The sequence below is a fragment of the Salmo salar genome, chromosome 06 (genome assembly GCF_965601325.2).
Source record: "Salmo salar chromosome 06, fSalSal1, whole genome shotgun sequence".
Classification (NCBI taxonomy): domain Eukaryota; kingdom Metazoa; phylum Chordata; class Actinopteri; order Salmoniformes; family Salmonidae; genus Salmo; species Salmo salar.
In genome coordinates this window covers 46,973,358-46,999,062 of record NC_138296.1, presented here as the reverse complement: position 1 = coordinate 46,999,062, position 25,705 = coordinate 46,973,358, and the positions used below count along the sequence as shown (strand labels likewise).

The window sequence follows — 25,705 nt, the reverse complement described above, 5'->3', positions numbered from 1 at the left end:
TCTGTATCTCAGAGCAAACATGTCTATAGAGCCATAGCAGTAGAATGTGCAATAATAAACAGTGTTGTTATAACTAAGAATTATAGAAACGACCATGAAATCACATACCAACAGGCAGTGGTGTAAAGTACTTAAGTAAAATTACTTTAAAGTACATTTTTTGGTATATCTGTATTTTACTACTTATAATGTAGACAACTTTTACTTCACCACATTCCTAAAGAAAATAATGTACTTTTTAATCCAAACATTTTCCCTGACACCCAAAAAAACGTATCAAGAGAACATCCCTGGTTATCCCTACTGCCTCTGATCTGGGCTCACGAAACACACATGCTTTGTTTGTGTTGGAGCATGCCCCTGGCTATCCAGAAACGTAAAAAACATTACAATTGTGCCGTCTGGTTTGACTAACATGAGCAAATTGAAATGATTTATACTTTTGATACTTAAGTGTACTTAAAACCAAATACTTTTACTCAAATAGTATTTTACTGAGTGACTTTCACTTGAGTCATTTTCTACTAAGGTATCTTTACTTTTACAAAAACATACAGGAGTGAGGGAGTCATCTTTTCTACAATGAAAATACTACAGTACCCATTTTAACTACATAAATGTATTTCCTATTACATAACAGGTAACTACTAGCGGAAACATTGCTGTAAAATAGTACTACCGGTATCTATACTACTTTCTCGGATCTGTACAGTTTTATAATAATGAGCATAGTGGCGATACAGTCAGGGTGCAACATTCGGTCTTGACCTGTTACCAATGTTCTAGTAAAGAGATTAATTTGCCACTGGTAGACAAGTTCATAATTCAGGACGAGACAAAAGAAAGGAGAGATTTGGTGTTGCATTAGTTTCTTTAATAATGAATTCCAGTACATGGTTTAGGAATTACATGTTATCAATAAGGGTGTACACAATGAGTGATTTTTCTGGAGGAAAGAAACTGGAATGGCACTCACTACAACACAGATCAGACAAGATACAAAGTTTTCTATAAGTCCCTCAGTAACTTCACTGATCCCAACATAGACAGTTGCATAATAGCAAATCAGTCAAGTTGACTCCCAAAGAACATAAAGCAAAAAGCACAAAATGTATGAAAAACGTAAGAGAAGTGTAAGGAAAAACATATATATAGTATTTATATAAAAAAAAGGAATAATACTTTGAAGAGGTTAAAGGTATTTAGCTACTATCAGTACTGCGACTGCTGCTACCACCACTGCTGCTGGAGCTGCTCATGTCTGATCTCTCTCTTTTGTGAATTTGCTCGTGTGCTTTGAGATGGCCTGACTGGCTGAAGTTCTTCCCACACTGGAGGCAGGCGAAAGGTCGCTCCCCAGTGTGGATTTGCTGGTGTGCTTTAAGATGTCCCAAACGGCCAAAGCTCTTACCGCACTGTGTGCAGCCGAATGGCCTCACCCCGGAATGTATCTTCTCATGTGTTTTGAGGACCCCCGAGTTGCTGAATGTCTTCCCGCACTGAGAGCAGCAGTACGGTTTCTCGCCAGTATGAATCTGCAGGTGGTTGTGGTAGCTCATTTCCTTGGTGAAGCTCTTCCCACAGTGTTGGCAGCAGAAAGGCCTCTCTCCGGTGTGGCTTAGCTGGTGGGCTTTGAGCTCCTTGGACTGACTGAAGCTCTTCCCACACTGAAGGCAACAGAAGGGCTTCTCGCCGGTGTGTAGACGCTGGTGTGAGCGGAGGTCATCTGCTTTGGTGAAGCCCTTGGGGCAGTGGGCACAGACGTAGGGTTTCTGACCCGTATGAATGAGCTGGTGCCTCTTCAGGTTCCCTGCCTGGCCGAAGCTCTTGCCGCACTGCGAGCAGGTATATGGCCTCTCTCCTGTATGAATGCGCTGGTGTGTTTTGAGGTTCCCCAGAGTGCTGAAATTCTTCCCACACTGGGTGCAAGAGAAAGGCTTCTCACCACTGAGGTTACGAGGTTTGCGTGGGGTTGTGCTATGCCCTTTCGGGCTTGTGTGGCCTGGGCCTTTGCCAGCATGGGTGGACTGCAGCTCGTAGAGGCCTCCTGCGCCAGGGAACTCGTTGTCCAGTCTATGGCCTTCCATGACCCCGTCATGGCTGAGCTTGTTTAGCTCGGTCCGGAGCTCGGCCATGTGGATGGACTCTAGGCTCATCTCTGTCTTGATGTGGTTGGACATCAGGTTGGGCTCGTACTCAGTCTTGATGGCCCCGAGCTCGGTGGTGTAATAACACTGCAGGTCGGCGTGCTGCTCCGACCTGATGTAGTCCAGGCTGTCGGACACGTGGGTGATGTAGTCGAACACCAGGCTGGGCTCGTAGTGGGACTTCATAGAATACGAGTCGCTCTCGTACTCAGAGCTGTGGAAGCAGTGGAGGTCGTGGTGCTCAGACTTGATGTAGTCCAACCCACTGATCTCCATCTTGATCTGTTCGTGGCCCAGCTCTGCTGTGCTCAATGGCTGGATCTCTGACAGGTCCACGGTGCGGATGGGGTCCAGGTCGTCTGCGGGCTCAGTCTTCACACAAGGCAGCATGACCATGGGCTCTGCAATCTCTGCCGCCAGCGTGCCGAGCGTGCTGCAGTCAGACGAGAGCAGGTGGAGGGTTGGCGAGGTGCACTCAGGCCGAAGTGGATCCAGCGGCGGTGAGCCACACTCTGATGCATGCAGCGTGTCAAGTCCTAGCGTGATGCACTCTGTCTCTAACTCTGCCATGGCTGCAGAGTCCTTATGCACCCGTCTCCAGTTAGTCCCGTAATGGATCAGAGAATAGTACTACTTTGCCCTGAAAAGAGCCTTGGTCCACTTGAGTGTCCCTCTGATAGTACAGCTTGTTCTGATGCCAAGCCTTCTTCCTTGGGTTAGGAGCAACACCTATCTTTGAAGCCCCTGGAATGAAAGAAAACAAGGGATATTAAATAATTCAGCTTAAAAATATAACCTATTGTCTTCTACAGGCCTCACTTCAATTAGAATATAGCAGGGGTAATGTACCTGGTAGGCTTGGCTGGGAAAGTAATAAAAAATAAACAGGTCTGTCAACTCATAATAACATTGGCTTATAATTACACAAATAAAACAAGCACACAGAATACTAAAAAGACAACTACACATTGTTACACAGACTCACAATAACTAGTGGCAAGCAAGCTATATGTAAGAGAAACACACAGATGTGCAATGACAATAGAGATGTGCAAACTTCGAGAACTGTGTTCGTATTTTAACTGTACTGACATTCTAGAAAAATTAAGTAGGCCTTATCTTTTTAAAGTCGTAATGATGGCTGGTGAGAAGTTGGCAGCGGAACGTCCTGAAATAGTTTTGGCTACTTCTAACTTCACAACATTCATGCTCATCAATTCGATGACTATACAATAACTCGCCTTGAAATCTAAATATCACATGCTACCAAAATTAAGAACTTTAATCTAAGCAACAACATGGGTGTTCATGCAATACCTGCATGTTCTGACCAGCTAGGTAGCATGCCAAACCCGCCACGCACATCATGCACTAGTTGGCTGCAAGAATCTGGCGGTGATTCTTTTTCTCAGCCAGTTGGTTGAGGATGGCTATAAGCAAGCTATTGCGTGACATATGAAGCGCTTACAACCAGCAAAAACTTTTCACGGGGGGGATTTTTTTCACCGGCCAACTCTTTGCATAATTTTTTAAAAGGCATATTTCAGTTTACCAGCTGACTACTATCATACAAAGACAGGGCAAGATGCCATTTCTAGCTAACTAGCTAGCCAGTGGCCATCTTGTTTATCGCTAACGTCGATGCTGCTAGCTAGCTAGCTTTACAGATGCGCCTAACTAGCTCGATGACATGTAACGTTAGCTAGGAAGGAAAGAAAGTGAGACAGCTATACTGTACTGTTACTAGCTACTTTTTTATTAACTTTGAGCGTGCATCCTGGACCCATGCAGGTAGTACTAGGCAAGTGTCGTTAAACTAAATAATTGTGTCGAATTACGAAACCTGTGCTGGGCCATTCACATTCACACACTGGCATATGAAAAAGAGGTGGAAAAATAAAGAAATCAGTAAAAACAGCACGCTAGCAATAGCTACCTGCGGTTTCTCCGATTCATGGCTTTTTTAGCCTTCGGCTCGCCGTCGCCACAGTTGCTTGGCTTCAAACTGAACCCGACCCGCCACGTCCACCTCCACCGAGCAACCCTGCAGCCTCAGTGTTGCTTTCTCTCCTTTCTTTTCCTTACTCCCTCTCTCTACCATTGACTAATTCTGCTTCGTTTTCACTCCCTGTGTCGCTTTTCCTCGATGTTTCTGCTGTGCACTTCCGTCGTCTGATGTAAATGCGCGCGCAGCATGCATTCATCTCGCGTCATGTATTGATATCGATTGTTGGCACTCTCAACATTGTATCATTCTCTCCACTGATCCATGGACTCGGCTTGTAAACGCAGTTGTAAATCAATCAGAGTATTGTCAAAGACCAGACACCCCGCCCTGTCAGAGACCACTCTTGTAAATCGTCCAGGCTACGTCTTGGGCCAGTCTAGTGCTTTCCAAAAACATCATTACAGAGATTTTTTATGCATTTATTTATTTAACCTTTATTTAACTAGGCAAGCCAGTTAGGAACAAATTCTTATTTACAATGACAGGCCTACACCGGCCAAAGCCGGACGACGCTGGGCCAATTGTGCGCCGCCCTATGGGATATAAAGCCAGTAACTGAAACTATAAAGGAACGTCTTTGATTTTATTTTCCAATAACGTATATATAACATATTTTAATTATTCATGTAACTTCACATAAATTCAAAGTATACCAGTAGTTCAATAGTGTCTAACTTGCACTTTTTGTTGCAGTACTTCTCTGTTTCTACTTATCTCCACTATTTATTGTCTAAATTACATGTTCACTCCAGATGTATATACCCATGGTTAATAAAAGCAACACATGACCAAATGTTTATATTTCATAGACATATTAGAGTTGGTAATAATAACTGGGTCCCTGATTTGAGTCAGAATTTTGGTCGCAGGAGGTATGGAATGGCTCTTGGGTGTCTGAGTCCCAAATAAGTATATATATATATATATATATATATATATATATATATTTTTATATTTTTTTTTAAATGAAAAATACTCCAGTCTAAACATAAACAACTTAAACCAGGTAGAGAGTGTGTAGAAATTATAATGAACTTGCATTTTTAAATAATTTAATCTCTGAACATTTTTTCTTCAATCACAGTATTTTAAATTTAGAGCTATTAGCAGTGCTATTTTGGTTGATTTTGTGCTCTCAAACCAGTGATTTAATTATTGACAATGAAAGAGGTGGGAATGTTGTTCCCTTGTCATATAATTGCTACATTTACTATCAATCACCGCATTCTTATCGGCAGACTCAACAGCCTTGGCTTCTCAAATGACTGCTTCGCCTGGTTCACCAACTACTTCTCAGATAGAGTTCAGTGTGTCAAATCGGAGGGCCTGTTGTCCGGACCTCAGGCAGTCTCTATGGGGGTGCCACAGGGTTCAATTCTCAGGCAGACTCTTTTCTCTGTATATATCAATGATGTCGCTCTTGCTGCTGGTGATTCTCTGATCCACCTCTACGCGGACGACACCATTCTGTATACATCTGGCCCTTCTTTGGACACTGCTAACAAACCTCCAAACGAGCTTCAATGCCATACAACACTCCTTCCGTGGCCAGTGATTTAACAACTGCTTTTAAATGCTAGTAAAACTAAGTGCATGCTCTTCAACCAATTGCTGCCCGCACCCTCCCGACCTACTAGCATCACTACTCTGGACGGTTCAGACCTGGAATATGTGGACAACTACAAATACCTAGGTGTCTGGCTTCTCCAATCCAAAATTACATCTAGAATCGGCTTCCTATTTCGCAACAAAGCCTCCTTCATTCATGCTACCAAACATACCCTCGTAAAACTGACTATCCTACCTATCCTTGACTTTGGCGATGTAATTTACAAAATAGCCTCCAACACTCTACTCAGCAAACTGGATGTAGTCTATCACAGTGCCATCCGTTTTGTCACCAAAGCCCCATATACTACCCACCACTGCGACCTGTATGCTCTCATTGGCTGGCCCTCACTACATATTCGTCGCCAAACCCACTGGCTCCAGGTTATCTATAAGTCTCTGCTAGGTAAAGCCCCGCCTTATCTCAGCTCATTGGCCACGATAACACCCACCCGTAGCATGCGCTCCAGCAGGTATATCTCACTGGTCATCCCCAAAGCCAACACCTCGTTTGGCCGCCTTCCAGTTCTCTGCTGCCAATGACTGGAATGAATTGCAAAAATCACTGAAGCTGGAGACTTATATTTCCCTCACTAACTTTAAACATCAGCCATCCGAGCAGCTAACCGATCGCTGCAGCTGTACTTAGCCCATCTGTAAATAGCCCATCCAATCTACCTACCCCATCCCCATATTGTTTTTATTTACTTTTCTGCTCTTTTGCACACCAGTATTTCTACTTGAACATCATCTGCATCTATCACTCCAGTGTTAATTTGCTAAATTACTTGCTACTATGGCCTATTTATTGCCTTACCTCCTCACGCCATTTGGACACACTGTATATAGCCTTTTTTCTATTGTGTTATTGATTGTATGCTTGTTTATTCCATGTGTTGCTTTGCTTTATCTTGGCCAGGTCGCCGTTGTAAATGAGTACTTGTTCTCAACTAGCCTATCTGGTTAAATAAAAGAAGTTATAATAATTATGTGGACTGTAGGAACCTTCCATCTTCCAGACTGATTCAATGAGCTCATCAATCTTGTCACACTGGCTGTGTAAACACAGTGAGACCTTTACGGTTGTCACTGGCGATCTACTCAGGTCGATGCTGATCCTGAGGATCTCTGGTCGAGGTTAGCCTGAGGTGGGAACCCGGTGAATTAGCAACCAATGAAAAGGCTGAGGCTCTGTCCTCTATTCTGCCAATCAGCCTGGGTGGTGCCTGGGACTGGTGATAAGTTGTTGAAAGGGAAGAAGTCCACTTTGATTGCTGTATATCCCGTCTCTTGTGCTCAAGAAAACCCTTGAGCTGCTCTCCCTCGTAGGAGTCATGTGTGGTAGTCTGTGCCTTGACTCGTAGTCATCGACGTAATTGTTGAGATATTGTGGCAGGTGAGCTGGTTGGCTCGGACGGACCACAGCTTGGGGATAATCTTCTCTGTTAACTGGCATCCTTGGGCTGTAGCAGTTACTCGATTCAGCTCGAAGGACCATGAAAAATAAGGGTAGGGTTGAAGAGAATCGAAGGACCATGAATGCAATAAGAAATCTTAGGTGTTGGCTTAAGGCCGGTAGCAACCACTACAGAATGTTCGATCAGAACAAGGATGAGGCAGATGTCCAGGTTAGGGGGAGTTTACACACACATCTGACCACTCATGGTTCACATAACTGAGAATCATGTAAAGTGAGAACTGACATTAACTATGGTTCTTTAAATAAAATTCACCTTTATTTAACTAGGCAAGTCCATTAAGAACAAATTCTTATTTACAATGACAGCCTGGGAACAGTGGGTTAACTGCCTTGTTCAGGGGTAGAACAACAGATTATTTTACCTTGTCAGCTCAGGGATTCGATCTAGCAACCTTTCGGTTACTGACCCAACACTCTAACCACTAGGCTACCTGCCGCCCCAATCACCATCGCCAGTACTTACCTGATGGACACTGCCAGTGGTCACCTGACCGTCTCAGCCAGTCCCTCAACAGTTCTCTCCTCTTACAACTGAAAGACGTCTTAGGGGGGGGATAACAGGCACCTGTGCCACCAAGCTGCCCAATAAGTTGATGACATCATCTCAGAGATCGTCATGCAACAGATACTACACCAGAAGTGCCAGAATGAGGTTCTGCGGCGCCAGCTCAACCAGCTCATTGATGCCCGATGTCAGAAGAGGCTTGAGATGCAGCGCCATTCTTAATCAGCTTCAACATTAGTCCCGGTCTCCGATCTGACCCCAGCTGTGGAGACCCTCATAGCTGTGCTACAGCTTTCTCCAGGGCCAGAGCTCACACTGGCGGAGCACCCTACCTCCGTGCTCCATCCGACCCCAGCCGTGCAGATCCAGCCTGTTCCAACAACAGAGAGCAGGTTAGTAGTGGGGCCTACTACACCGGCTCCTGCCATGGAGCTTCAGCTCGCCACTCCCACAGCTGTGCTTCAACCAGCTCCTGTCGCAGAGTCTCAACTGGTTCCCACAGTTGTGCCATCTCCAGTGACAGAGGTTCTGCCGACCCCTCTTCTGGACCCAATATTTATCCTTACCTCCCTGCCTATTTTCGAGCAGGAAGACCGTCAGCTGTCTTCAGGGACGGGGGAGAACCATTCTCATACTCCAACTGACACCTGTGGATGTCAGTTGGTCCATAATGCGGTAGCCCTGTGTGTAGCTGCTCTAGGCACCATGTCCAGCCCTGCCACTCAGACCTCTCTGGTCCCTGTCTGGTGGGATCTGCCTACTCCTACCTTTGACGTCTGGCCTACTGCTGTCCAAAGACATCTCCCTGCTCCTCCCTGGGAGCCCCCTCCAGTCTCTGCTGCAATGGCTCGGTCCGTATCTGCTGTCCTGGCCCTGTAAATCCCTGCCTGGTGGAACCTGCCGGTCTCAGCCCTGGGGTTCTTACTAGCCTCTCCGAACTGTTTCCCGCATGTTTCAGCCTTGGCAGACCCTCCTGACTGAGGTGTTCATTGTCCTGTTGTAGGAGACACCACACCTTTTGCCCTACTAGTTCTTCAGTCTATAGCCCCAGTAGGTCCAGAGTATCTTAGCCCTGAGTTCCCTGATTCCCTAGTGGCTTTACAGTTTCCCGCTATGCTGGGTCCCCAGTTTCCTATCCCAGTAGGCCCAGAGCTTTCTGTCCTGATAGATCTAACATCCCCTATCTCAGTCTGTAGCCCAGTCAGGCCCTAAGTCACTAGTTCTGTCAGACCCCAAGTCTACAGCTCTGGACACTCAGTTTCTCCTGGACCCAAGGTCCAGCTCTCTCCCACCTTTGGGTATTTTTCTCCTTCTCTTTCAGGTGGGCAGCCATCTCCTGTCCTGAGATCTTCGCCTGTTGCTACTGTGGGGATTCAGCTCTGGTCCCAGAGCCCCCTCCATTCGCTGATGTGGTGGTCCAGCCGTCTACTGTCCTGAGATCTCTGTCCATTGCTGCTGTGGAGATCCAGCCGACCACAACTCCTGTACATGGGGCCTCTCCTGTTGTCGATGGGGTGGCCTCGCCATCTGGAGTCCAGAGACCCTCATTGAGCTCTGCTGCTGCGGACCTGTGGTCTCTAGTCCTGAGAGCTTTGTCGAGAACCTGCGGACAAACCTCAACCATCTACCGTGCTGAGACCATCATCGAGCTCTGCTGCTGTGGCCCAACCTCCTGATCGGGTCCCTCTGCCTGGGTCCGGCCTGTCCGGTGGCCACCACCCATTGCTGCTTCGTGGCTCTAGCAGCCCAAGTATCCAGTCCCAGGGTTCTCTGCGATCTCTGCTGCTGCAGCCCTGCGGTCTCCAGTCCTGAGACCCTCTTTGAGCTCTGCCGCTGTGGCCTTGCAGTCTCCAGTCCTGGTGTCCTCAGCTGACACCTTTCCAGGGGTCAATAGGACTCCTGCTCCTCCCCTGGCTATCTTACAAGCCCTCACCATTGAGGTATTCCTGTTGCCTGTTCCTGGGCAAAGGGGGCAGTCATCACCGGATCCACCACCACATCTTGTTGGCTCCCCTCTTCCAGAATTGCTTCACAGCTTGCACCTGCCCCTACAGTATCAATCGCCCTTGTCTGGTGACCTCAAGCACCTTTGTGACGGGGCGGCCAGATGCATCAAAAGACAGGCCTTCTGTTGGACCAGTCGCCCGTCTGATCTACATTTGCCTCTCTGGATGACCACAAGTATTCACGTCATTCCTCTCAGTGACTGTCTGCCCTTGCTGCCCTTTGTTGTTGTTTTCAAATATGTACAACACATTTGGGGGCGGCTGTTAAAACGGCCAGCTTCAGTCAGCTGATTCTAGCCATCCTTTATGGTTAGCTCTAGTCGGGCAGCTTATTCAGACGACCCCCACTTTTGTTAGTGTCTAATTGGTCAAGGTCATGCCAAATACTTATCACCACATCACGTTCAGCCTATCAGCAGCATTAATTCCCAGGACTTCAGTTTCAGTTGGTTTATGACCCAACCACGCTGTGGTCAGAAACGTGCTTTCCCCAACCTGATTAGCATTTTCTATTCTATATCACTCATGCTCATTGTATTGTATTTTATATTATGTATACGTTTCAACCTTACTGTAATGTTTAATTTTAGAGTTTAGGATGCTTAGTCTATTGCCATGTGACTAGGCCTTATGCCTGCTGTAGTGTATAGCCCTTTCTGTTATATATTTACCTGTGCTAGCTTATACATCCATGTCATTCATACTAAAGCAGTGTTATATAGCCTAACTTTTCTTTCTCCACTTTCCTTTCAGAACCATAGTTAATGTCAGTTCTCACTGGACATGATTCTCAGTTATCTGAACCATGCAGTGGTCAGGTGTGTGATTTGTGAATGTGGACTTTTTCTTCCATTAAACTCCCCCTAACCTGGACATCTGCCTCATCCTTGTTCTGACCGGACATTCCGTAGTGGTTGCTACCAGCCTTAAACCAGCACCTAAGATTTCTTATTGCATTCATGGTCCTTCGATTCTCTACAACCCTACCCCTATTTTTCACCTGGGTTCATCATAACCACGTGTGTACACCACCTAACAGTTATGTCCCAGAGCATATATTGGCGTTCCAAACAGGAAGCGATGGGACGGCGCAGAGTTCGCCCAAATATAACAGATTCCTATTTTCTGTCTTCTCTTGTCCTGAGCGGCTTTCACGTGCACCGCCGACCGCTCCGCTTGGATAGAATTCCGACCACTGCCTAGCTCCATTGAATATAAATGCTAAACTCTGCTACGCTTCCTGACTAAACACAATCCCAGAATATTACTTGATTTTCAGGTTTACCATAAGTTGTATGAGAAATTGTCTCCCATCCCACATTTAGATAGTAATTACTTGGAAGTTAAAATCTCATTGGATTACATCCAAGTTTCAATTATCTTTTGAGATTACTTTACCACCCCATGGCAAAATGAATAGAATTGTATGAAATTAGTAATACAATTGCAAAATCTTCTCTCCGTCCCATGGCAAAAATGTGAAGAATTGCAGTGAACTTGCTTTAAACTGCAACATTTTCTCTGTTAAAATGTTTTGCTTGCAAGGTGGGGGGCTCAACAAAATGTCCCCCCAAAAGTGTGTAAATATAAAGACTGGTAGGCCACTGTGGCCCCTCATGAGTTCAGATTTTTTGTGGACTCCACTCCCATCAAAGTTGCCAATCCCTGACCTAAATAATAGGGAAAACAAAAGGTTGAATGTTAACATTTTATTGATTTATTTTTCTTACACTAAGTACCCAGTTATTTTCTAATATGTATAACACAACGTCCCATTGCCTACATAATATAATTATCTTGGCAGAGTTGATTTGGCATGAATGGCATTTCAGAAGTGCTCTCGTTTTTAAGAAATACAGAAACCAAACTACTCTACAATTTGGCAAAATCTAGTTTCAGCATGCCAAATTAAAGGGAATACAGATGTAGGATCTTCATTTGATCACACTGTTGCAGAACTTTATTGCAATGCAGGACATTTAAAACATGTAAAAAGGCATCTGAAGTTTAATTTCCACTTTGAAATTTGACTTGATTTCCCTTGTATCAATGTATCAACCCCAAAAAATGTATCAACCCCTACAAAAATGTCCATTTAATTATAATCCACATAATTCTACTTTCCTGTTGCTGCAGCAAACTGGCTCAAATTAATATCTTACGATCTTGTGATCGCTTGTATGTCCTACAATCGATCACATCTTATCAGAATATAATTGAGTGAAGAACTAAAACAATTTAACAATATCACAAATGGAACATAAAATAAATAAAATCCTTATGAATTTATTTTATTTGGATATCAATTTGAAATCTGCACATGTTCCCTGGATTACAAACATAATTCTAATACTTCTAAGAAAAAACAACCAAAATCATGAATTCTAAAAAAGATGTCTACTCCATTTAATTCCTTCTTTCAAAATGTAGCATCACAATTCAGTTGAAATCACTTTAATAATTTTGCACCTCCACGTTTAGTTCAAATGAGGATGAGGCTTTTACTCAGTTCATTACTTCTAAAAGGGAACCATTCAACCACTTTTCAGGAAATAGCCTAAATGAATGTCTAGAAGCGGACACAACATTTCTTTACAATAATGCAATGCTCGATTGAATGCACTTCTTAATGACAAATCTGTGTGCATGCTCTTAGTAGGTTATAACTATATCCCTCTGTTACGTGCATAAGGATAATAGTTGACTCTGTGACGTGTGATATTAAATGTCCTATATTTCTGCAGAGAGCCATCTTTGCCAGGTAACTAAATAACATTTGTGTGGGTCCCATCAATGTTTGCAACCTTACAAACAGGTAACTGCCAAAATAAAGAAAACACCAACAGAAAGTGTCTTAATAGGGTGTTGGACCACCACGACCCAGAACTGCTTCAATGCACCTTGGCATAGATTCTACAAGTGTCTGGAACTCTCAGAGGGTTGAGACACCATTCTTCCATGAGAAATAATTGTTCAATTGGGTTGAGATCTGGTGACTGAGACAGCCATGGCATATGGTTTACATCATTTTCATGCTCTTCAAAACATTAAGTGACCACTCGTGCCCTGTGGATGGGGGCATAACCATGGTAACCAAAATAATGGCCTGCCCAGCATTTTTATACATGACCCTAAGCATGATGGGTTGTGAATTACCTGCTTTCAATATACTTTGTATCCCTCATTTACTCAAGTGTTTCCATTATTGTGGCAGCTATCTGTATGCCCATGTGACAAAGGAAGAGAATATGGCTTAATATTGAACTGTTTTGGTAGGAATCCTTAAGGTTGTGCTAGTTAATGCCAATGAAACACTATTGTCATGCAGACAAACATTAATATTTGTGATAGTATTGTAATAATATTGAGGTAATGGTGTTTCAAATAACCAATTTGCTGTGTTTACTCTTTTCTGATATTCAAAATGAGGTATGGAGGTCTTGTAAAGTAACAGCAAAAATAACAAAGTGCTATAAATTAGAAGAATACGTGTCAGAATAGGCATTTGAAGAAAAGTGGTTTGGTGATTCATTAGCAAAAGCAAAAACAACAAAATGAGGCATTTGAACACAGTCGTCACAACTCTTTCAAGAGGTGTGTTAAGTCTTGATTACACTTGTCGGGCATTAGGAGACAACATCAATGCGAGAGCAAAGTGCTAGATAGGAGAAAGACGGGGTCAGGGTATGGCTAACATTGAAAAGTAAAACAAAGCAGATGTGTCAAGTTTACAGTTCCAATTAATGGAGTTCAGACAAAACAAAAGCTTAAATACTGATACATCACACCAATCTTCTTGAAATTTGCAATTCAGCACTGTTCAAGGTTAGCTTACTGCGGAGCACAAACGTGTTTTGAGTGGTGATGTGTCTACACAACACTGCTTTTAGTGGGAATGAAGTGCACTGTGTGAGTTCTAGATTGGCCTATGCTTTGTCCTATCATCAATCATTCCCACGGGGGGCCAGCACAGAAAAAAAAAATGTATGAAATGTATGCATTCACTACTGTAAGTCGCTCTGGATAAGAGCGTCTGCTAAATGACTAAAATGTAAATGTAAAAAAAAATAGCAAGTCATTAATTGCAAGTGTGCAGCACTGGCTGCAGATACAATCAGCAACATACATTTTCTACCACTTAAAGCCTTTAAGGGTTTCTACAATGTTTCAGTCTTAGGCTGTGTTTACATAGGAAAGGCCAATTATATTTTCCCAATAATCAGTTCAGCTCTTTGGCCAATAATGCTCTTTTGCATTAGAAACCAGTGTTAAAACACTTTAAAATCATCAATTTGCACATTGGTTACAACCCTGAAGTCAAGGAGGGAAATTCTCTCTCCATACATTGTATCTTATGAAAATGTGAATACGTTGCATGCAATTTCTTTAAATTGGTAACAGTTGAAGATGCGAGAGGTTGTGTACCAAACCATTTTTAAATTGTGCCCATGTAAACTTTGATGTTGGTTTGACCTGAATAAAAAAAAACATATCTTTTGTAATATATTGTCTTCTCAGATTCCGATAGAAATAGAATTAGAACATATGGTCCTGATGGTTTCTGATACATAGTAATTCATCTACACTTATGTCAAGGACTTACATGAGTTAAAGCACAAGGGAGTGTAAACTAAGATGTAATCTGTGGCTACAATTAAGCAAAATATGAAAAGGTAGCACAGGAGCACAAATTCAGAAGAGCGCTAGTACGACTACTTTAACAGAAAGTCAGTGGGCACGTGAGTACGACTACAATGGATTGGGACGTTGCCGTGGGTTTCCCGCTCTGGTGTAGAAGCCGGACTGATGCCTTGGAAACAGAGCCACAGAAACAACCTTCCCTGAGGAAGACAAAACAAATCCAGTGGATTACGGAAGACATTTGAGTATTTATTTTCATCGATTGTTGTTTGAAGTGCATGTACATCTTCAACAATAGGTTACTGGCTTCGCCGCGAATATGTAACATTACCATGGTCTCAATGGTACTGAGTATTGCTTGCTATTACATTCATGCTTTGTGCTGAGGGATTAACCATCATTTCAGTTATTTTTCAGTTTGTAAACAACTAATTGACCGATGGTAAAATTACTTGAATTCCATTTTGTTCGTTTTGTTTTTTACTGTGAGCTCAATGTGCACATTGCAACATTTCTCTAGAGAGAAATCATATCAAGCCTAAACTGTGCAATATAGTAGGGAGTTGCAGTTTACAACAGGCCAAAATACTACATTGTTTGGCGCAGAAAACGTGGTAATTAACTACTATGACCATAATCCATTGCGTGCCTACTTGTTCCGCCTGTGTGTTTCTTTTACGCCTGCTACGTTAGGTTAGTGTGGGGCAGAGAGAGAAAGAGAGAATGTGCTCTCAAGAGGGATAGAGAGCAGTTGCTTCACGAGGCATCTCTACCTGAAAATACATGATCTAAGTCATTGATAGTTGGTATTCAGCAGTCATAAAAGTATGCGTTATTTACTTTGAAGAACTACTAAAATAGTAATTGTCAGACAGAATGGGCAGCAGCTCTATAGAGATTTGAGATGACTTGGAATTAAATAATAAAGCCATCAAATAAAACAAATGTAATATACACAACTTAAACTAAAGTCGTGAATAAATGGTTAATAAGTGATAAGCAGTATCATGTGACTTTAATTGTTTTATTCTGTGTTACAGCATTCAACCCACAATGCATTTAATGTTGTTTTCTTTAAAACCGAACCCGACCTCAAAAAGGACTTATCGCTCAGCACTACAAGCTGCAGACACATCTACAAGAGACAAAGCACAATCAAAATGGGAAGACACTACGATACTTAAGGAATCTCGCAGAGGGGCTTAAACAGTGTTTGCCTCCCAAGATATCTGTAGAAAAGCAAAGAGCAATCCTGCAAACACAAATCTATACAACCCTGCCCCTCAACCCCCCCACCCATCCCTTATTAGAATGCCCCTCCCTTCAATATTTTATGTTCCAACAAAGTATTCTGTTAGGCATGGCGATATGAGCAGAAACAATATTCCCGATGTCCAATCAGATGCTCCACATCCATTTGACTCATCCGGAGGTCAAACAAAACAAATAAAACAAACCAAAAAGTGTGTTTCATCAATGTGGTATTTCTCTACATCCCATGACACTTGAAAACACAGCCTCCACAATCAGCACAAGGGCGAGATTCCATTCTTTCCCTCACTTTATCTTCATAGACTTGTGTCAGGAATGGTCCTTCTAGGGCAGACATAGATAGGATGTAGAAAAGCCCAAGAGGAACCACTGTGCCATGTCATCGTCACAAAGCTTGTGCTAGTCATCAACTAGAGGTCTGCAGACTTGTGATTCAGGAGTAAATTGCACGATGTTCTGAATCTGTGGTTCTTTATAAAAACTAAAAGGGCTACCAATGTAACAATACCTTTATCAAACGTATATTATTTGACTGTTTAAAGGAGGTATTTATGTTGAGTGAAAAAATAAAAATACTGTCAAGTGAGGACTGTAAATAGTGAATTGCATGAAGAAGGTAAAGAGAAATACCAGGTTCTTTCCACCTGTACAGAGATTCACATTCAGAGGTAAGCAAAACAAAGGTATTACCTCTGCTATTGACTCCAGCAGTCCGTCTCTCTCCCCCTTTACCCTGGGCACATACGCCCTTTGAAATTCAGTCACTGCTTGTAGCACCGGGAAAAAGATGAGACAACGCTTCTGCCACTGAAAGATACAACTCTCACAAATCAGTGTAATGTTTGTTGAAGTTGTAGTCCACAAAAGTCAAGATTATGGACTCCGGTATAGCAAATAACCTTGATGTGAAATAATAAAGCAAAGAGACCAGTTTGATATTCCAAAAATTTAGAAAAGTATATTGCGAAAAGTAAAAAGATCACTTAAAAATGTAACTTCATTGTTTGTTGTGAGCGCCACTGTCCCATGCTATAGAGAATGTACAATGGCGATACATACTAACCACAACTACCAGCGAGATCCAATCCCAAATGATTACAAAGTATTTACCTTGTCGCCACATGTAGGAAATCAAAATGGTGGTAACAATTAAGAAACAGCAGTCAGCAAATCTGTACCTGGAAAAAATGCCACCGATTCCCGACTTAAGGTACTTAAAAGTGAACTCAAATGTATGAACTCGAGAACCGGTGACCATCCTGCTACTGATATGGCTATATGTGAGATATGGACTGAAGATCGACTTTGATTCCAATTCTCCTTTTTTTTTTTGCTTCAATCTTCCAATTCCCTTTTCCATCTGCTCAAGACTTTTTCCCAGTGTGTGTTCGTAGGTGCGCCTGTAGCCGGGATGCCTGGGAGAAGCGTTTCCCGCACTCGGAACAGCAGATTGCTGTCGTCTTCGCCAGTGCTGTGCTGATATGAGTCTGCTGGTGAGCTTTCAGGAGCGGCGCTCGGCTGAACTTCTTGCCGCATTCTTTACACTCGTAACCCTTCCTGCCTTTGAGAGGCACGGTCTTCACCTTTGAGTCCAGCGTCGTTGTCCCTTTGTCTTCCTTCTCTTCGTCTTCCTCCTCCTCCTCCTCCTCCTCCTGTGAAACAGCAACCTTTTTCTTGGGAGGAGATGGGCAGGTCTGGTTAGGTGATTCTGTGTTTTGACGGCGCACAGCTGCTCTGCCAGGTGAAGCGTCGGGGAGCAGGGGGATGGTTTCCATGGTGTTCTCGTCTTCCTCTAGGAGCTGAGCGGGGAGTGTGAGGAGCCGGTGAAGCATCGACGGAGACCTGAGGGACTCCTCAACTGAAACACAGACGGAGGGATAGAAATAGAGACAAAGAAAATAGCGAGTGAAATGAAGATTATAGGCAATAAAGGGTGACAGTTTTTAATAATAGGGGAAGGAAATCCAATTGTTCCAAGAGGAAGTGACAATGAAGCTAGAGCCGTCTTGTTTTGTACAAGACTCAGAGAATACACATTAAGGAGAACAGATAGATGAATATAATACAAAATGAAGCATAAAGAGTCATGGGACTTAAGAGTAAGTGTGCACACAACTGGCCATGTCACGTAGGGACATCATTTCAGTAGTTCCCATGCTCACCTGTGGTGCTTATGGTAGCAGGAGGGTCTTGCGGAGTGTCCAAGGTCGAGGAGAGGACCTCCATGTCCTCCAGAGGCATCCACTGGGGGTCTTGCAGGGGGCTGGTGGGGGAGGGCTCCAGGTTTTCACGGATCAGGGCGTTCAGACTGGGGAAGGAGCCCACAATCCCCAGCCCAGATCCCCCGGTCCGCTCCTCACCCCCCTTCCCTGAAGCCAGCTCTTTGATTTGCCACAGGTCGCTGCACCACTTCTGCCCAAAGACCTTGTCCAGGATGGGGACCCAGTCCTGGGCTACGGTCAGGACAGCTTGCTTGTCACTGTCTACACACAGAGGGGGGGAGAGAGCGACAACACTGAGAACAAGACAAATCTGAACTGGAAAACAAATACAATTCATACGGGCTTCTTGTCACTGTCTGCACTGAGAGAGGGGGAGAAAGAGACGAAACAAACTTGAACAAGACAACTGAACTGGAATAAAAGTGCAAAACCTATCCATGATGTGGATACAAACACTGACAAATATTTATAAAAAACAGCACGTGTGCACGTTTGTGTTTGTACATCATTGCACCTGAAGAAGCAGTTAACACATTGTGATTATTTCAATCACTATAGAAGTCATTTCTAATGTCGTACATTTTAATATTGATCAATTTTACAAAAATGCTTACATTACCCAAGACAATATACACATATTAAGTGTTTGAACCAGCTTAATAATATCTAAGCAGTATTACCAGCACAAGTATAAGACTGGACTCTTAGAGTAGAGGGAAACCTATATCTGCTGTACATGGCATGACGCCATATATACTGTAACAGATTGCAGGGCCTTAACTGGAGCAACTATTTGGCACTGACACGGTTAATAGTTAACTATAAGAGGTGAGCTTCAGCTCCCATTTTGACAATTACTAAATAGATCAATTGACCAGTTCAACCGAGACTGGTGTTGTGTGCAAGGCATGGCTTATAACATGGTTATGAAACACATTAACATTTTTATTTAGAAAATGGGGCCTCAGAGCTCTGGTTAGTCCATATTGACTCCTATTCAAAATGTTTTTTTGGTGTGTGTTTTACAGTCTGACTACTTGGCCACAAGCTTATTTTCAGCAGTAGAAATTAAGAACACTTGATTTGTTTCAACTAATACTCGCCAAGTCTTTACTCAGACATAACATGGTCATTATGTGTACTTTCTGGCAATTCAAAGAATTCAACACAATTGGTAACTAACTGGTATGTACCGGCACTTGTTTCAATGTAGAATGACTCCCAAAATAACCTTCATTATTAGGTCATTACCAATTTATCAATCAAGCAAAAAGAGCAGCTTGTAAAATAAAGTGTACCTGAGATTAACAATACCCTTGTATTCATCTTAATATGTTGTGTAAATCCATTCGAATTCAAATCACTTTTTTTTGACCGCACCCCTTTTAATTGAAACAAAACCTTCCACACACACGTTTGCCCATGGACGAAGTGGTCAGAAAGTGCCTTTTTGGACCTGGATGCAAAAGCATTCAGGAGAGAAAGGTCCTCAAAGTTGACCCATTTTTCATACAATGAGACATCCATGTTTTCATCACTGGAAAAGATAAATGGTTGAGCTTGATAGAATTTAAAAGCCTAGAAAAACAGGGTTGTCTATTTTATAAGTTCTTGAAAACAAATGTAAAATAAATAAATAAACAAATGTAAAATAAAATATATATACATACACACACACACATATACGAAACAATTATTTTTCTTCATATTAGCATATGTTGTAGCTCAGACCCTACTTTACATTATCTGAGGTTTTTATGTTGTGCCCGCCCCCAGATGCTCTTAAATACAGGTTGGGTGTACTTTCAATCATAGAATTTTTCTATGATTGAAATTATACCCAACCTGTATTTAAGAGCATGTTGTGTTAAGTCATAGAATGGACATATCCCTTCAGATCACTGCAATTTAGCTGCTACACCATTGAAATGTAAATGAAATGTTTTACTTCTAATTAGTACCATAAAAAGGTGGCCACCGGTCCATCCACTGTCGAATGTCAACTTAAAATGGTCATGTCTATTATCTATATTTCAAATCGGTTTCATATGGAGGATTGATAGTATAATTTAAAAACAGATATTCCCATTCATGTCAACATTGTCTGATGTGTGGACCTCCAACCATCTTTGTGGTACCATTTGAATGTAGAAATGTCCATTTTATTCCAGTTATCAGCTAAAACATGACAGCTGATGGTGGGCACACTACAAAAACCTCAGATTATGTAAAATAGGGTCTACGATAGAACACGCGAATATGAAAAACTACGTATTTATAGATAATTGACGTTTAAGGTAAAAAAATATATTTTTTTAAATTACAAATTCAAGACATTTTACAATTGATTGACAACCCTGTTTGTAAGTTTTTAAATGCAACTCAACCGTTTATCTTTTCCAGTGATGAAGACATGGATGCCTCATGGTATTTTCTGAGCACATCTACAACAGGCAAATATGTATAGAAGGTTTCGTTCAAATCAAAAGGGGTGCTGTCAAAAAGTGATTGAATTCAACTGGATTTACCCTGTGGCATTGCAAGATGCAACTTGAAACCATATGAACAGGAAGTTACTGGCCTCTCATGAGTAATTTAATGTATAGGCACGGGAGGTGCCGAGCCCTGGCCGTACTGTGGTACTTTCCATCCCTACATTTTCCATAACAAAGCATAACCTCCAGTGCTGTGGGATTTGACTGGTATCATAGCAAGCGTCCCTTTTATGTGTGTGTATGTCACATTTGGGACTGTAAATAAAGCATGCAGTTGATTGTCATGTTGACTAGAACATAATTTTAATGTTAAAACACAGACCATTTGTTGTCTCCGTTTGCTCCCTTTGTCCTCTGACAATTTTGACTGTGACGTTTCTGGATTCCTGCCTAGTGTCCTCTGAGCCGCTGGGAAATGCTGTGTTGTTTTCTGACCCACACCTCCTTGACACCCCACCCTTCCCGTTCTCCCGGTGAGCCACACGGCGTAACTGCTCCTCCAGAGCGCTGTGCTCCCGCTCTTTCTTGGTCATCTCCAGGAGCAGGTCATCGAAACTGGCCTCCACGATTTTGGTCAGCTCGCACACAGCAAACTCCAGCACATGCTCCATGACCATCTTTAGCTGACCTGCAGAGAAGGAAACAGAGACAAAATACTTATAATGAAAGACAGTAGGCTAATTCTGCTAAGGAAATAGATCAGTAAATAATGGAGAGGGAAGTAGAAATAAAAACCTGTTGTGAGTTAAGAGGAAATGATTAGGCATAGATCAATGGCTGGTATGTTTGTAGATAGTGACATTTGAAAGTTGGCACTGATTAAGGTAAAAAAAAATATATATATATATTTGGTAAATCACGTTGCGCACAATGCTCTCATTCTAGGATATTTGTTGAACACAGTAGGCAAAAACAACTTCTCTCCAAAACGACTCTTTTTACTATGTAGATGACTAGGGTTGCAATTATTTGTGTAGAGGATTTAATCAAATAACCCAAAAATGCATTCTACAATGAAATCACAAGCCACACCATTTCCAAACTTTGTTTGGAAAAAAATGGTGTCTCATCCATTTAAAATGTTAAGGTCTATTTTTGGCTCAGCCATTAGAATTGGAAAAATAACAGCCATTGAGTCCTTTTGAATCCAGTCCATCCCTTCTTTATACACATTAGCCTTGACACCCCTTGCTTGTAAAGCATTGTTATCAGAAGCATCAAAAACAGTTTAAATGTGAGGCAGGTTTTATTGGGCATTTCATCCATGGTGGCAATGACAATAAATTAGTTATATTCAATATGAGTGAATTACTATAATTCAATCTCATACTTTTATAGAGCAGTAAAATATTGAAGGGAAACCTTTATAATACTATGAGAAGGCTTCATTGCTCAGATAGCTCGGTCACGTCCCCCTTTGCAATAGGTATACTTTGGGAGCGGTAAACATTCCCCTGACGTAATCAAGGAAGTTCACAGATCCCATAATGGATGAAGCTAAATCAAATTACTACACTTGATATTTTCAAACATATCCAATCACAGAGAGAATACGCTTTTCATTGCATACACTGTAGTGCCAATATCTGAAATGAGCTAGACTACTCTTTCCAAGAATTAACAACTGTGTAATAGAAAGCCCAGGCCTAGCCGACATGCTGAATCATACAATGGCCTACACACACACACCCCGATGACTCTCACCCTCTGTTCTTATTCACAAGTTGTAAATGTAAAACAAGTTGTGCAAAACATGGTGAGAAAACATTTTACATATCCATCACCACACATCGACGGCGTTAGGTCTTAGTTACAGATAAAGCTGAGAAGGAACTGAAGTACTTAGTCATTGATCACGGTTTCATGCACACAATAATAAGATTGTGGATAGTCAGATTAATAGAATAGATTGTTTAAAGATGCACTATGCAGAAATCGCTCCGCCATTTCCTGGGTGCTAAAATTCTAATAGTTAACCTTATTTCAGTTTGTGACAAAACAAGCAAACATAGTGTTGAGAACAATTGTACCATCCCAACTGCTGTGAAAGATATTTTCCATGAAGCTGGTGTACAAAACCGAAAGTAAAAGACGCAAAAACTAAACGTAAGAATGTGAATCATAGAAATAACGCACATTGAACAGATCTACCGCCTCTTAGACTTGACAGATATATAAAACTCACATTTCTATGTGAATTTGGTCAGACCGCCCAAAAAGTTAAATATTGCAGCTTTAAAATGTTTACATGCTTTGCAAGAATAACAATTTCACTAATAATCTTATTTACATGGACATCTGAAATCAGGCTTCTGATGGGACCTTTGATAGATGCAGAAAAATCGGCAATCAAAATAAACATTCTACCACAGTGACCATGTTATTTTTGCGAATAATATTTTGTTCTGAGGTTGGACATAGAACGTGTGTATGTGAAAACAATTTCTAAGATGCATACTTTCAGTTTTTCCAAACTCAATTCACTTGTGCATAAAAGGAGGCTTGCACTACCGGTGCTAGCAAATGAGTAGACTAAATACACTGCTGGAATGCCGATTAAGTTGTTTACATGTCCTAAATATTTTAAAGATTGCTCAGCGTATGCTTACTTCGATTATGACCTTACACCGATTAAGATAAGCAAGGTGTTTACATTATTAATGCCATACTCAGCCTTCTGCCATAATCAGTTTCATATAAAATTATTAGTGTGCATGTAAACATACTTATTGATGTAATTTGACTAAAGTAGGAGTGGGATGGCAACTGCTTTAAAGCTGTGGTGAGCAGCAGAGCACCAAGCTGCTGCAAACAATGACAGCATAGGCCTAGTTGGTTTCTGGCAACCTTAGATCATCTACAATGCCACTTGACAAAGCAAACAGGGTTTTACACACACGGATTTACATAACTAGAAAAGAGAATGGATTACATGCCCAAAACCCTGAGGAAGAAAACAAATCAAGTTGGAAATCAAGTGTGAAAACTGTGTGGAGATTTTGTGCAGTATGGTCTCTACAATTACCCCTTTTTGTTAAAACCACAGGATATAAATAGTAATTGAGCTGAGTCAGAGAGGAAGAAGCCTACTAGCCTAATTGTTATTGTTGCATTGTGTAAGTATGACATCATGCACTGTATGAGGAGCTACCTGTGTGGGTGTCTGAAGGATGAATGTTGCTGCCAGGTTTCATTTACCTACAACATCAAAATGGCCTCCCTGGCCGTCACAACCTAAATATCCTAAAAAGTGGCGAGATACAGCTCCAGCCTCAGCTTTGTCCAAAATGTGCAAATTGAGTTGAAGGTCTGCCAATGGCCTCAGCATTTTGGGGCACGATGACACACAGCTTGCTCAGTGTCTCCTCCACCCGCCATTTAATATCTTACACCCCTCTCCCTAAATGTATCCCCTCTGAGAACTGAGTGGGTGTGGTTTGCGCTTGTGACTCTCATTGGAGAATTATTGGAGGGGGGAAAGGCATCCTATCCTTTGCTGCCACTGCCAAGTAAAGGCTCAACAACAATAACGTCACTGCCTTGCCAACCACTGATAGTCCTCTCATCCCAACCCATCTTCAATTACAGAGAAGAATGTAGGAAGGGATGTATGTTGCAGTAGTCAATAAGTAGGCCTATCATTTTCACTGATAGGAAAAATGAATGGGGATGGATGTGCAGCCTTTCAGTGAACCGTTTGCTTGACACAACTAGTGACAAGGTTGGTGATGTCACTGGTTCTCAACCTACAACTAACTGTACATTGTAACAATCTCAATGGCAACAATGTCAACGCAGATGACAAATTGGCCTCGACACATAATTATTGTTAAGTGTACACTTCGAGACAAAAGACCATTGTAAGCGTTCACAAGGACACATGCCTGAGTCAAATAAAACCCAAGTGAAACAAAGAAACCAAGGTAATAGAACCACATTGAAAACGACCGTTTTTCATATCCTGAAGATTTTACCACACATGTTATTGATTCTCAGTGTGCTGTAGGCTGCTACTGCACGTCATATTTACATATCAACTCTGGTTATTATTATCAAGTTTCTTCTGCTCTATGCGGATACTGTGCTTTGTCCTGTTGTTGTTGACTTCGCCACTATATGTTAACGGAGTGTGTGGATACGTTGTGCCACAGAAACATAAACAAACAGTCAGCGGTCAAACAGACTGTAGGGCTACAGAATGGAGTTATTGCCTTGTTTCAAATGTATAAACATCTAGGTTCCTTGGTAGTAACCTTGCCTAACTAGTAACCTTGCCTAACTCGTAACCTTACCCACTACTCGTCCTTTTTGATCCAGTCTTTGAGTGTTTGCGTGCACGCCGCGCTCTGTGCAGTGGCTGGGGGTGTGTGTCTCGGGCTTTGTTCGATCCGTGGCCGCGTTGTCTTCCATGCCACCGTTGAACGCGGCTCCATTTTCTACCCCATTACATTCAAACTCCAGTGATTGAAGCTTTAACTTAAGTCGTTGGTTTTCTTGTTCTTTGACGGCCGTTTTCATTAACACGGAATTCAAGCTTGACCCAACAGTCTTGGTTATTTCCTGGACTGCGAGTTGCACTACTTGCTCTAGTGCAGATTCCAGCTGACCTTGAAAAAACGAAATGTATACGGCGCCGTTCATGATTTCGTCCGTTTTGGCGGAAGACCTCTTTCATTCTTTCCCCCACACCCCCAAAATATAAAATAGAAGTCAGCGCACAACTGATTTACACAGAGAACTAGCTGCCTCTATCAACGCATCATGTGTGTACACCCCTTGGATGCTACCGTAGTATCACTAGTGCAAACGCAATAACGTTTCCCCGATCTCATTCATAACAATTGTGTTTCCAGTCCGGAGAGGGTATAGGGACACGCCTGCTGCCCACATTTATGTCGTAGGATATGTCGTGCACCTGAGAGCGCAGTGTGTTTAGACGAATCGATTCGGTTAAGTCAATCGTGCTGATAAGCCCTTTTCAGCTAGTTTATGCTGCATGCTGGCAACAACAGCAGCATGCAACTATACTGAACAAAAATATAAACGCAAACATAACAATTGTTAGTGCCATGTTTCATGAGCTGAAATAAAACATCCCAGAAATGTTCCATATGCACAAAAAGCTTATTTCTCTCAAATGTTGTGCACAAAGTTGTTTACAACCCTGTTAGTAAGCATTTCTCCTTTGCCAAGATAATACATCCACCTGACAGGTGTGGCATATAAAGAAGCTGATTAAACAGCATGATAATTAAACAGGTGCACCTTGTGCTGGGGACAATAAAAGGCCACTAAAATGTGCAGTTTTGACACACAACACA

At 42.3% G+C, this 25,705-nt stretch overlaps 2 protein-coding genes across 2 annotated transcripts; both read right to left on the bottom strand.

The window, feature by feature from the left end:
- Positions 1–852: 852 nt before the first annotated feature.
- On the bottom strand, positions 853–4,467 carry LOC106607503 (uncharacterized). Its single transcript, XM_014204509.3, has 2 exons — positions 4,084–4,467; positions 853–2,891 (listed from the first exon to the last, which is right to left on the bottom strand). Exon 2 carries the CDS (start codon positions 2,715–2,717, stop codon positions 1,203–1,205), a length of 1,515 nt encoding a protein of 504 aa, XP_014059984.2. The 5' UTR covers positions 2,718–2,891; positions 4,084–4,467; the 3' UTR covers positions 853–1,202.
- A 10,938-nt stretch (positions 4,468–15,405) lies between these two features.
- LOC106607504 (uncharacterized) lies at positions 15,406–25,258 on the bottom strand. The gene is made up of 4 exons (XM_014204510.3): positions 24,677–25,258; positions 20,707–21,012; positions 17,830–18,150; positions 15,406–17,525 (listed from the first exon to the last, which is right to left on the bottom strand). The coding sequence occupies exons 1-4, from the start codon at positions 25,023–25,025 to the stop codon at positions 17,032–17,034; spliced, it is 1,470 nt and encodes a 489-aa protein (XP_014059985.1). The 5' UTR covers positions 25,026–25,258; the 3' UTR covers positions 15,406–17,031.
- Between the last annotated feature and the right edge of the window lie 447 nt (positions 25,259–25,705).

What these genes read in the sequence shown, in the direction of transcription:
- LOC106607503 (XM_014204509.3), bottom strand. Translation starts at nt 2,717, where the DNA reads ATGGCAGAGTTAGAGACAGAGTGCATCACGCTAGGACTTGACACGCTG.
- LOC106607504 (XM_014204510.3), bottom strand. Translation starts at nt 25,025, where the DNA reads ATGAACGGCGCCGTATACATTTCGTTTTTTCAAGGTCAGCTGGAATCT. An exon ending in GCAAACGGAGACAACAAATG is followed by an intron (nt 18,151 to 20,706) that starts GTCTGTGTTTTA and finishes CTCTGTGTGTAG; the next exon opens with ACAGTGACAAGCAAGCTGTC. An exon ending in TGCTACCATAAGCACCACAG is followed by an intron (nt 17,526 to 17,829) that starts GTGAGCATGGGA and finishes TCTGTGTTTCAG; the next exon opens with TTGAGGAGTCCCTCAGGTCT.